Genomic DNA, 13073 nt, shown 5'->3' with positions numbered 1-13073 from the left:
CCGTTGTTCATGCCCATGGGTCCATTATATATGTTCTTTGATGAATCACTTCACCTTCTTTCAATCAGTCTGCATCTCCCCTCTCCCCTCTTACAGCTGCCAGTCTGTTCCATGATTCTATGCCTCTGGTTCTGTTTTGATCATTAGTTTATTTTGTTAATTAGAGCAGAGGTCCCGACCACCGGCAGCGGACCAGTGCCATCTGGGTCCTGTTAGCAACAAGCAAAGCTTGCCTGAGCTCAGCCCCCTGTCTCACCCCTGCAGTTGTCATCGTCGTACTCCCCCCACACCATCTTCTACAAAACCGGTTGGTGGTGCGAAAAAGGTTGGTTGGGGACGGCTGCATTAGATTCCTCTTATAAGTGAGATCATATGGTATTTGTCTTCCACCTACTGGCTTATTTCACTTAGCATAATACTCTCCATTTTCATCCATGCTGTCTCAAAAGGGAGGATTTCCTTCTTTCTCTCTGCTGCATAGTAATCCACTCATCTACTGATGGGCATTTAGGCTGTTTCCAGCATTTGGCTATTGTAAATAGCACTGCTATGAACATGTATGTGGGTGCACAAATTCTTTTGGTGTTTTGGGATTCTTCAGGTATATTCTCAGCAGAGGAGTCACTGGGTCAAAGAGCACTTCCATTTTTAATTTTTTGAGGAAATTCTATACTGTCTTCCACAGTGGCTGTACCAGTCTGCATTCCCATCAACAGTGCACTAGAGTTGTTTTTATAGCTAGAGGTGGCAGTGTAACATGGGGCCCCTTTCATTTCTCCAGGAGCCAGTCTTCCATGGACAATGGCTCAGCTGAAGAGGGTGAAATAAAATCTCTCCCCATGTCCCCCCTAGGCTCCTCCTCCAACTGCCTCCACTTTATCACCATCTCTGTCTCCAGCCCTGATTCAAGGGAGATATCTTTCTCTCTCCAGATCTGTAACTCTAGAAAGAAGAAGGGAAGTGGAAGTAGGAGTGGGGAAGAGTGGTTACAGTCCTGTTTTGAGAGCACTGGACCACCTCTTCAGATCAAACCAAACCTGCTGTAAAATCCTGCTCCTGGGGTCTGTGGACGTATGTCCATTTAGTAGTTCCTGTTCCCCCCAAGGAGCTCCAAGAGTATTTTCCTGCAGCACTCAGGAGAGATCCCAGGGGCCAATAGACATCCACAGATTGCAGCCAGCCCCACAGTCAGGAGATTTAAAATTTGAACAATTTGTGGACATTTTTACATGATTCCTCATAGCTACCAAATAAATCTCTCTGAAGATATCCCTCTGCTTGGAACACACCCCTTTTCTTTCATAACTGAAGGCACACATTTCATCTCCTTCAGTAAGCCTTCCCGTTGTTTCCCCTATTCCTCCCAAGGTAGGACGCCCCACTCCCTTTTGCATCCTCTCTGTAGCAGATCCATGTTGGCCTCTTGGCATTTAGGACAATTTTCACCACGTTTAAGCTTTGTTAATTCTTTTAGGAGGGTTAGTGTCCCATTCTCAAGCACTTGTCCCAGAGTGCACATTCAGTAATGTTTATCGGATGAGTGATTGAACAAAACGAGTGAGAGAAGGAAAAATTGAAAAAAATATGGCTACTCTGTGGTAACTACAGCCAGAAATAGCTGCCATCTTTGCGTTGTTTGTCAAGTGATTGCTTCACATTTTGTAGAGCTTTTACAGAGTAGGTCTTATTTGGTCACCAGAATCACCCTATTCTAGGCAAGGATTTGCCCCTTTAATAGAGAAGAAAGTTGGTGATCAGAGAGGTTAAGTGCCTTGTTCAAGAACATTGGAAAGCGGCAAAAATAAGACTAAAACTCACTCTTCCAGCATTGTTTCTCTACATATATCTATTTCTTGCCTTCATGCTGATCGCTTAGGCACAACACACATCTAACCCCCAAGGGAGAGCCAACTTTGCTAAGTCTCTTCTAAACTGCTGATCTGTAAAGTTATGGTGAAACTTATAGCTCTTACGAGTTTTCTTATGATACCGAAATAATCATGCAAAATCTTTATTTCTCTAGGACAATTAGTAATTACATAGACTATCATTTTAATCTGTTGTTCTTCCACTTGACCTTTTTCTCTCTTCTCCCATTCTCCACTCTCCTGGTTTCAGTTTATTAAGTAACTGGGTTTCAGTGTTTTAATGTCTTTCTCTTTATTACATTATTTTTCTAAGCAAATGCGCATCAAGCCCTTAGGCAGTTGGAAAATATATTGATAGACTGGGGGGGAAAAAAGAAAGAAGACGTCCGACGTTTCTGTAGCTTTGAAATGGTGAGAAGTCACACTATCATCAGGGAATCAGCTTTCCAAGGGGAAACCTTATTTGTGTTATCGGGCATCTTTAATAGAAAGAAACAATAGCTGGCTCTCTTGGTTCGGGGCTCTTGGCGCCGCCCAGTGGAGACAAGCGCCTTTGCACCTCATATCAGTGAGCATTGTCATCTTGTGGACCCTTAGAAACGGTCAAATAAAATGTAATAGAAAGAAACACCAGTTCAGAGTTCCTCATAATCTATAGGTGAATTTCTTCAAAGTTCAGTTCCGTTTTTAAAAAACCTGGTGCTCCAATTTAAACATAACCCCAAATCTAGGTTGTAAAAGTGAGCCTCTGAGAGAGTGTACCGAGGAACAAAACTTGTTAAAATACACAAGTGTTTGAAACTTTCTCTGTGGTGGGGAGGGAGCATCTTTAGTGATCAGGATTGACGTGTCTTTCAAAGCCAGGAAAGAAAAGTTTTTCTCTGTTATACACAGTTAGCAAATAACTGCTTTCTATGCAAAAATTCTAAAATATTCCAAAAAGTAAAGAATTTTCTTTCTTCCTTTGTCTAGTTTTAAAGGAAATGAAGTCCTGAAAGTGGGAGATAATTTTCAAATTTATATCAATTCAGGGGCTATATTAATTTGTATTTTAAATCCAGTGGGAAAAAATCTGAGATTAAATTCAGTTAATGCATTTATTTTCCTGCATGTGGCAATTGAAAATGTGGTTAATCTGCACTCTGTTCAATTTCTCAATTTTTATTTTTTTTAAGTGAAAAGTTAATTATTTTGGGGGGGTGTATATACAGGGTGAGGCAAAAATAGGTTTAGTTGTTCGTATGGAAAATGGTACAATAATTAATAAATAATAATACAAGATAAACTTTCACATACTCACAATCGACTTTTGTCCCACCCTGTATATATATTCTCAGGAAAAATGGCAAGAGAGGAATGTGTCTGGAGAAAAAAACACTGGAAAGTTAAGTAACAAAACCCCACACCTGAAGAATTTGTTTTTCATTAAGTTTTCTATCTAGTTCTAGTCTTCAAGTCCCTCTTTTGGATCTTCAGGCCACTAGCAGCATTTCCTCTTTGGTAGGACCCAAAGATGAGATTCGCCTGGAGAAAAGTCAAGGTCCTGCTTTCCTCTCACAATTGTTGCTCTGGAAAGCTGATCTAACATTCCACCCAAAGAAATCTTCCATCATCTTAATCTTTTCTTAAGAAAACAGGATCGGAAACATTCATAATGTGAGGCCTACTGGGTAGTGCTTCTGTTTTGTTTGCTTTAGAGTTTTCATAAAACGAACACTCCCCCTTCCCCTAACACTTCCACCTTCCTTTCTCCCTTTCTTTTTAGATTTCATTTTTCCGTAGGGACATACTTCTGTCTCTTCTGCTAGTGCTGTGAATCATTCCAAGCAGAAAATTCTGCCGAACAGCCCAACACAAACTGTGCACTCAGTTTTTTGAGCTCTTGAGTTATTTTAGGTATTGGAACAAAACAAAAACAGGCTTAAATGAATTATTTATCAAGGTCGAGAATAAGTGATTTGTGCAGTGCTGTCAGTTCTGGACCTTAAACGTTTTTTCTCCTCCCCACTTCCCATCCAGAATAGTCTGCGAGGCAAGTACAGGTTAGAGCCCCAGATTTGGGAGGAAATGCACCTCATTTAGGAAGTTGGTAGGTAATGTCTGAATGAGAAGGGGCCTAATTATTACTTGACAGAAGAATAATGTGTATCGTCCATCTGTAGTTCGGACAGCCCCAGCGCCCTTCCCAAAAAAGCCAAGTGTACCAGGAGTGTGGGGTGCCGAGGCCGCGGGGTGTGCGGCGTCCGGCATTTTGGGCAGGACATTTCGGCCTTAGCTAAGACAGATGTCCTCCGAAGACCCAGGTCCGGGGTTCTAAAAGTCCCGCCGCCAGAAGGCCGAGGTCGGGCCAGCAGGCTCCTAGAAGGGGCCAAGCCCACTCCAGGCATTATCCAGGCCCTCTGCGGCTTCCCGGCTCAGAGGAGCTCGACCCCAGCCGGCCCTTAGGCCGGCCCACCACGCGCTTCAGAGGGGCTCCCGCATCCCCTCGGGTGAGCTTCTGCCTGCCGCTGGCACCGCGTCCTCTCCATGTCTCACCAATCCCGGCTCCTCAGCCAAACTCCCCTTGCCTTCCGAGAAAATCGAAAGCGGCCCGAAGTGTACATCTCCTGGCTTCGGTGTTTCCTCTTCCCACAGTTTTCCTCAGAGACAGACAGACCCCTGGGAGGCGGGGAATGGTACAAAGAGGACAAGAAACAGCTAAACACACCCTTGAAACAGTGCGGGCCTCTTCTGGGTCAAATACATTGAATTCTCTGGGAAAACGCAGGAAGGCTGAATCTCCCACGTATCCCCGTCCGGATCAGGGCTCGCACAGATCCAGTTCAGACAGAAAAGCAGTATCTGGTCCCAGGAGGTCATTTGCCTCCCTGACCCCTATCCCCCTCCCCTGGTCATGAATTGAAGGGGGAAAAAAAAAGGCTGTTTTCCAGAAAGTGGGCTTCAGGATCGCAACTAAACCCCAGACTTTGGCCCAGACCTTAAAGACTTTAAAGACCACCTTATACCATCATTCTGCACCTAGTCACAGAAGTGATGCCAGCCGCTCAGATTCATAGGGTTCTTCGAATGGTAATTTGGAGTAAAATGTAACTCAAAGAACTTTGAATCATTCATTAGCACCTTATAATTACTCTGCTAATTAGGTTGACACGGCACTTAATCAGGAGTAATACGCCGTCTTGTCACTGGCACTTCCCATTTACTCTGACATTCAACAAGAGACCTAGAGAAAATAATGCAAGATGATACCCTCCGACGAGGCGTCACAGTCAAGCCATGCTCCAGGTCCCCCAGTGGATCCATAGTGCCCATGTCCTTTCCAAATGAAGGAGGGGGAGAGGAGAAGAGAAGAGAAGAGAAGAGAAGAGAAGAGAAGAGAAGAGAAGAGAAGAGAAGAGGAGAGGAGAGGAGAGGAGAGGAGAGGAGAGGAGAGGAGAGGAGAGGAGAGGAGAGGAGAGGAGAGGAGAGGAGAGGAGAGGAGAGGAAAGAGAGGAGAGGAGAGGAGAGAATTGAAAACTGGCTGGTGGTGAAAGGGCCGCTGCGGACCCACCACCCATTTCCGAGCCCCTTGCCAGCTGGTTACCCGTGAGCCGCGGCTGCTCTCGCCACAACAGAACTCCTTGGGGTTTTATTTTCCCCGCTCGGGAGAAAGTGTCTGGCCAGGCATGTCCTTCCCAGGCCCTGATGGGTGACTAGACTGGTTCCCTGGTTTTGAGCAGCAGGCATCTTTCCCCAAGCCTTCCAGAGAGTGCTGGTGGCCGCAGACCCTCAGGGACCGGTTACAGAGCTGGGCCCGAGCTGGGCGCCTGGGCTCTTTGGGGGAGAAATCAGAGGTTGGAATCCGTGCGCCCTCCCAGAGCTCTGGCTGCTGGAGTTACACACTTCCCCGTGGGTTCCTTCAGGGATCCCCTCCTCTGCTCTCAGTGTCCTCGGACTATTCAAACGCACGTTTGGGGTGCTGCGCGGGAGGCCGCACTGGAGTCTAAAGGTAAGCCGGCCAGATTGCTTTTCACTTCCTGTACTCTTTCTCTTCCCTCTTCAGATTTCTTAAGAAAATGGGCAAATCCTTACTAATCTGCCTCTCTTTTATCCCCTTGGTTTCCTTCTCCAGTCTCCCTTTGCTCTCTTTCCCTCTCTCCTTTTGCCCTCCCTCATGACAGGGACACCGGGACCACCGTAGGACTAAGGCAGTCGGCCTTGGGCTGCCGGCAAAGGGACCTGCGGCTTCTCAAAAGAGCAGCGGGGCCCGACCCGCGATTGCTGACAGGCTTGCGAGCCGCTTGGCCATTGGCTCCCGGCACGTCGGCGTCGCTTGCTCGCGCGGGCGCGGCCAATGGGGGTGGCGGCGCCCGGTGCGCGGCCTCGGCGGTGGGGGCGCCGCGCGGGGGAACGGCGGCAGTGGCCGTGACGTCACGGGAGGGGTCGGCGCCGCCCGCCGGCAGCCGGATTACAAGCGAACGCACCCGGCAGCGGCCGGAGTCGCACGTTGCCGCGTCTCCGCCGTCTTCTCCGCCTGCACCTGCTCCTTCGTTTCCTCCTCTTCCTCCTTCTCCACCTCGTGTAGCCGCGACTACTGCGGCGGTATCTGCACAACTTTACAAGAAAGTTCAGAAACTCGGCTCCGGGGCGGCCGAGTCGTGCGCGACAGCCACCTCGGGGAGCCGCGGGGGAGCACCGAGGGCGCGTAGCCTCCTGGGCTTCGGGGTCGCTGCACCTGACACGTCCGCCCCCGCCGCTGCCGCCTGGTGCCAGGCTGTGAGCAGTCCCAGGCGGCGGCGGCAGAGGTAGCGTGGCAGCCTCGGGGGTTACCTCCTGTCGTCTCCGCCGCCGCAGCCGCCCCAAATGCGCGGTCGTTCCTGGAGCGCAAGCTCCGTGTTTCCGCAACAATTTTTGTAACTTTCCCCCAGTTTTCCTTTCTCCCCACTCTTACTTTTTGCATAAGGGGAAAAAAAGTTGTGTCGAAACTGTCCACTGACTGTCACCTCCCAATTATCCTTCTCTCCCTCCCCACTTAATTTTATTTTTTAAGCGGCAACAACATTGTTTAGTGTTTATTTTATTTTGCGATCGATAGCTTTCTTTGCTTGGTCGGGGCGGCTGCTGAGCGGCGGAGTGGCGTGGACCTCATGTAGGAATGACAACAATGGAAGGGGCCAGCGGGTCGAGTTTTGGAATAGACACGATTTTGTCCAGTGCCAGTTCGGGCAGCCCAGGCATGATGAATGGAGATTTCCGCCCGCTCGGCGAGGCTAGGACCGCGGATTTTAGGAGTCAGGCCACTCCATCCCCCTGTTCAGAGATTGATACCGTAGGAACGGCGCCTTCCTCTCCCATCTCTGTCACCATGGAGCCTCCGGAGACGCATCTGGTAGCCGACGGGCCCCAGCACCACCACCACCTCCACCACAGTCAACAGCCGCCGCCACCGGCCGCAGCCCCCACGCAAAGTTTGCAGCCTTCACCGCCGCAGCAGCCGCCGCCGCCGCCGCCGCCACCCGCTCAGCAGCTGGGCTCGGCCGCCTCGGCCCCCAGGACTTCCACCTCTTCTTTTTTAATTAAAGACATCCTGGGCGACAGCAAACCTCTGGCGGCGTGTGCACCCTACAGCACCAGCGTCTCCTCTCCCCACCACACCCCGAAGCAGGAGAGCAACGCAGCACACGAGAGCTTCAGGCCGAAGCTGGAGCAGGAGGACAGCAAATCCAAACTCGACAAGCGGGAAGATTCCCAGAGCGACATCAAATGCCACGGTGAGTCGCGCCGCTTCGGTTCCCTCAGCCTCAGCTGTCTAGCTTCTCCTGCTGGTTCCCTGTCACCCCTTCAGTCTCCCGCAGATCTCTCTGATGGGGAGTTATTCTGGCACCTTCTAAGGCAATCGCGCCGCAATTAAAAGCTGCAGGCGGGAGAGAGGCCTGGGCGTGCGATTCCGGGGCTCAGGACTCGTCCGAAGTTCTGCTTATTGTTACATTTCTACCTCTCAACCCACACGGCCATCCACCTCCTTTCTTTGTTTTACCTAATTTTAATTTGTTAGGAAGGGGCCAGCGGTGAGGGTATCTGATGGGAAATACTTTCGTTGATAAAAGGCAGGGACTTGAGATTTTTCTAAACCGAGACCTTGTGAGTGGGAATAGGGAGACATGGGAGAGAGGAACAAGCTTAACCTAGCATGGTGGTATGATCACAACATAGTACTTATTCCTTAATGAAAATTATTTCATTCCCCCTACACACCATATTTTTTAAACAACATCATAAGAATTATCAGACTTCATGAAGGAAAATTTTCTGAGTTGATTAACAGAGCAACTTTTTAAAATTAGATCGTGGGTAATATAGAGAAGTCCACAAGATAAAAACTTATAATCAGTTTTTCAGTATTTTAAAAACACCCTTCTTATCCCTTGGCCCCAACTGAATATCCACATTTTAGTAAAATTTCTGGCTCCTTACAAGCAACTGGGTTGTAGCATTTATGAAAATAAAATTCATGGAATTCATCTATTTTTGTAAACTCAGAAGATGGCAATTGAAATTGTCCTTCAACTCCTGTTTTTAATTTTTTCAGACAATTTCATAAGTGTTCTGGTCTTAGTGGCAAAAGAATTTTAACTTAGCAGTAAAGTTCTTTACTAAATTTTCTATTATTGTTACTACTACTATTATTATTATTAATCTTTGCCAGCTCAGGGAAAGATGTGTGCCGACTGGAAGATACGATATTCGCTCCTCATTTTACTATTATAGCATTAGCATAATAGTGCCCAAAACAGATGTACAGTCTGGTCTGGCGATTTTTTGTGCACCAACCTCCCCAGTGGGTCAATTAGAGAGATTATTGTTCTTCCTGCAGGGAAGATCAAGGAGCGAAGCAAAAAACGGGTACAAACAGAGTAGGATTGACATATCGATTTCCCAGCATTTCAGGAAAAAACCAAAGTTGACAAATGGAATCCGGAAATCTCTGGGCTGTCACCTGAATGGGCTCAGTGATTGTGAGCTCAGCTCAGTTTCTGGGTGTCATATTCTTTATGAGGCTTTGCAAGATGCGATACAAGCAGCTAAAGAGAGCTTGATTCCAACATTTCCCAAGTGTACCTGACAAAGGAAAACAAATGCCTATAACTTTGAGTAAACAGAAAAAGTAAAATGAAAAAGGTGCCCTGTCCTCAAAAAAACAAAACAAAACAAAACAAAAAGACAAAAAAAAATTAGACCTTTTGAAAACTACCAAATTAAAAAAAGTGAAGTCATAATGAAAAATAATAAAGGAAAGGGACAAGTCTCCCCGCCCCCCTGCTCCCTCACTTTCAGTCAAGGGAATGGTAACAAAAGGACCCTGTATTATAAAGTATTTTTTCTTTTTAAATTTCAAAGGTGGAGATATCAGATACCCTTTAAAAACCCTTTTAAGGAGATCTACACGAGGCTCCATACTCCCTAGCCATAAATTGGTCCTCTTTCTCCATACTGACTGAAGTCTAAGTATGTGTGTGAGGAGGGTGGCAGAGCATAGTCCCTGGAGCCTAGCGGCTGGTTTGGGAATGTGGAAGTGTGTGCCAGGGGGATACTCCATCCTTCTTTATTCCATGCTAGTTTACTGAGCTGTGTCTGGGTTTCTATCATAGGAACAAAGGAAGAAGGGGACCGGGAGATTACAAGTAGCCGAGAGAGTCCCCCCGTGAGAGCCAAAAAGCCTCGCAAAGCCAGGACGGCTTTCTCTGACCACCAACTCAATCAACTGGAGCGTAGCTTTGAGCGGCAGAAGTACTTGAGTGTGCAGGACCGCATGGACCTGGCAGCTTCGCTCAACCTCACTGATACCCAGGTCAAGACCTGGTACCAGAACCGCAGGTAAGGGAGGCTCTGTGGGGGAGCAAAGCATCTGATCACCCAGGTCATGACCGTAGCACTAGTCTTCTTCCCTCTTGGCCTTGGGAGACACTAGGGACTCAGAGGGCTTGAAGTGGTCACTTGGGGGCTTTCAAGCAGGGGCAAGGATCAGCCACTCCCCCAAGGAAGCTGGAGTTTAGAAAATTTTGCACTTCTAAGTATCTTAACATGTGCTACTTTCCCTTCTCAAATCTGAGTGGCTGGAACCCCTCCCCTCATTTTGCCCCCAAATCAGTCAAGCCACACCTCAAAATCAGACTTCTGTGCAGCTGACACTCAGGCCCACAGAGCATGAAAGGTGCACCCTTTGGGCTTGCCACAGACTGGTTCCAAATGTATGTAAGCTGGCCACACAGCCTAGCCATTTTGGTTTTGGAAGAACTGTCCCACTGCCTTGGCTTAAAAGTCTTTGCCTTGGCCTGTGAGGCGGCCAGGACAGGTAGAGTGGGCAGCAGCAGGCAGGAGAATGAATCAGCATCTGGTCAGACATCCATGCTGAGGATCTGTCCCCTGTACCAGCCGCCTCAGAGCCCACCAAGAACCTTGGAAAGTAATCAGTAAAGGGGCTGATAGAACTTGCAAGGCCTCTGAAACCCACGCAAGCTGAGGCCGAGGTTATGCCGTGTTTCCTAGCCTGATAGTTGTCTCCCTTGTCTTGATTTTTCTCTCCCCCTCTTTTTCTCTCGTTTTTGTTCTAATCGTCCATAAGTGCAGTTGGAAATGCCCATCCAGTTGTCATATTTACCATAATTTTCTGTCTCATTACATATGGTTTCAGCCACCCTAGTTCTGTCAGAAAACATTAGTGTCACTTGTAGCCAATTTAAAATGGGCGACATGTTTATTAATTTGGCCGGAGCTGCCCCAGCCAGCCCACCAGTCCCGAGTTCCTCCATGAGGCGTTTGAGTAAAGGCCTCCTCCTCTTCCTAAGGAGGGTGCCGTAGGGGAGGGAGGACACTGAAAACAGCTGATCACAGATTTTAATTGTTACTCTCTCCCTGAGGAGAAAATATCTTGAAATGCATTTTTCCCCTCCTGGAATGGCCCGGAGGTACTGACCCCTTGGGAGAGCACTCCCTCAAACGAATTCCGTTTGGAAACCTTGTCACCTTCCTCGCCCTAAGCCCCCTGCCTGCTGTAAGGTCCTGTCAGGCTGATGAGAGAGATGTGTCCCCACAGCCCTGGGGACTCCTGGGCCCAGGAATCTTTGTGCCCTTTTGTTTACCATTTCTTCTCTCAGCTGGGAAGAGCGGGGGGTGGGGGGGCGGGACAGAGAGTGGACACTCTGGGATTGTTGGGGATCCACTCACTGAGGAAGGGAATCAGAGGAGAAGGGAACAGATCGCCTTTAGAAAGAGTGGCCTTAGTTGGCTTTCAGGAAAGTTTCAGGAAGTAGCCAAACTGTGAGGAGTGAGGGCAACAGTGGGGCAGAATGTCAGGAAGAGGCAGCAAAGCTTGTAGAATTTCATTTGCGAATATCTCAGACATTGAAAGTGTCATTTATCAAATTGACTTGGCTTTTGGTCATTCTGTGAGCAGGAGAGTCGTGTTGGGGCGGGGGCAGATGTGGTCATTCCCGGTTCTTGGAGCTCTCTCAGCCTCCTGTCTCCGAGGAAGAGAAGGCAGGAGAGGAAGAGAGAAGGGGCCTTGGTGCCCGGACCGTGACCATAGCTGCGGGGTGCGTGCACGTCCACTTTTTTTCAGGACTAAGTGGAAGCGACAGACCGCGGTGGGCCTGGAGCTGCTGGCCGAGGCGGGGAACTATTCGGCGCTGCAGAGGATGTTTCCGTCGCCTTATTTCTACCATCCCAGCCTTCTGGGCAGCATGGACAGTACTACCGCAGCCGCAGCGGCCGCTGCCATGTACAGCAGCATGTATCGGACTCCTCCCGCGCCCCACCCCCCGCTGCAGCGGCCCCTGGTACCCCGCGTGCTCATCCACGGCCTGGGGCCTGGGGCACAGCCGGCTCTCAACCCCCTGTCCAACCCCATTCCAGGCACCCCGCACCCCCGGTGAAGGACAAGAACCAGGACAGCGCTGTAGTCCACCGCCCCCCCCCCTTCCCTACTCGGACTTCGTCCTTTCTCTCCCCGCACCGGGCCAGCGGGCCTCCCTGGGAGCAGACCCAGGAAGCCCCGAAGCAGAGTGGAGGATGCTCACCAATGGGCGGGGCCCCCAGAGAGGAGCCAGCCCTCTGCTCTTTCACTCCCCACCCCCAGAGACAGGGCTGGAAAGCTCCCCCACAGCGGTGTGACTGGTGAAAACGCTGACCCCACACAAAGTGCGATCAGTAAGTGAAAACATCAACAAAAACAAAAACCTCAAGTTCTTTTAAAAATGACTTTAGGGACAAGCAGGAGGGAGGGAGGGGGAGGGGTAAGGAGGAAAGAAAGAAGGGCACAGAGAGGAAACTGCACGAGCAGAGAATTGTACATGGACAGACAGCCTCAAATTTTGAGGCAGAGGGCGTTGCTGTGGACATTCCGTCTGCCCCAGAGAGTAACTGAGAACTTTGCACTGATTTCTCATGACCTTTTTTCTTTTGGAAAAGTGGCATGCTCCATAATATGAAAAAAAAATGTACATTTGAAAGACTGAGTGATAAGTGATATATCATATTTATTATATGTTGTCCAAAAAAGAGTCACTTATATACATTAGTAAAACATGATTTTCCTTTTCATGTCTTTTTGATTCAGTAAATAAATGCTTAGACAAAAATATAGATTTTTTGTGATTGAAAATTACAAAAATAAAGTTTATCTTTTTTTAACAAGTGATGAAATCCAAGGGAGCTGATTTTACTAAAGCAGAATGTACCATGACGATTTGATTTAGGAAAAAATCTTTCTCGGCCTATTAGGAATTTATAAAATCTGTAAAGACGTCGGGTTGACTTGTATAAAAACAGCTCCATTTTTCATGCTGGCCTCTTCTGAGCCGTTATTTGTCTGTGTGGTTTCCTTTCTTCTTGAGTGGATGATTTCAGAGCAGCACGCGAGGCCACAGGAGAAAGTCTGCTCTTGGTCTGTTGGTGATTGCTAAGCGAGAGGCCAACATTCCCTGCTGCCCGGGCCTGCCTGGCAGCCCCAGCGGAACCGGGTCTGTCCGCCCCTCCTCCTCCGCCTAGGGCCCCTCCCGGGGTAGCCAGGGTCTCCAGTGTTGGGCAGGCGGGCGGGCCGACGCTCCGCGGGCCTCGCAGCTGTTCCGAAGCCCGAGGCCCAGAGGCTGCCCTGCAGGACAGCCTGAGAGCGGGAAGCTGCAGGGTGCGCAATTAGGACGCCCCGGGGACTCGGAGGGGCCTGGCTAA

General features: G+C 48.9%; 1 protein-coding gene across 1 annotated transcript; it reads left to right on the top strand.

Moving 5' to 3' along the window:
* The first annotated feature begins 6831 nt into the window (after window positions 1–6831).
* BARHL2 (BarH like homeobox 2) lies at window positions 6832–11781 on the top strand. The gene is made up of 3 exons (XM_090271722.1): window positions 6832–7618; window positions 9497–9722; window positions 11467–11781. Exons 1-3 carry the CDS (start codon window positions 7003–7005, stop codon window positions 11777–11779), a joined length of 1155 nt encoding a protein of 384 aa, XP_090127848.1. The 5' UTR covers window positions 6832–7002; the 3' UTR covers window positions 11780–11781.
* The last annotated feature ends 1292 nt before the right edge of the window (window positions 11782–13073 follow it).

Source organism: Furipterus horrens, unplaced genomic scaffold (genome assembly GCF_987537825.1).
Source record: "Furipterus horrens unplaced genomic scaffold, mFurHor1.1.pri manual_scaffold_3, whole genome shotgun sequence".
Lineage (NCBI taxonomy): Eukaryota > Metazoa > Chordata > Mammalia > Chiroptera > Furipteridae > Furipterus > Furipterus horrens.
Note: the sequence above shows the minus strand (reverse complement) of the source record. Positions and strands in the feature narration are given on the sequence as shown.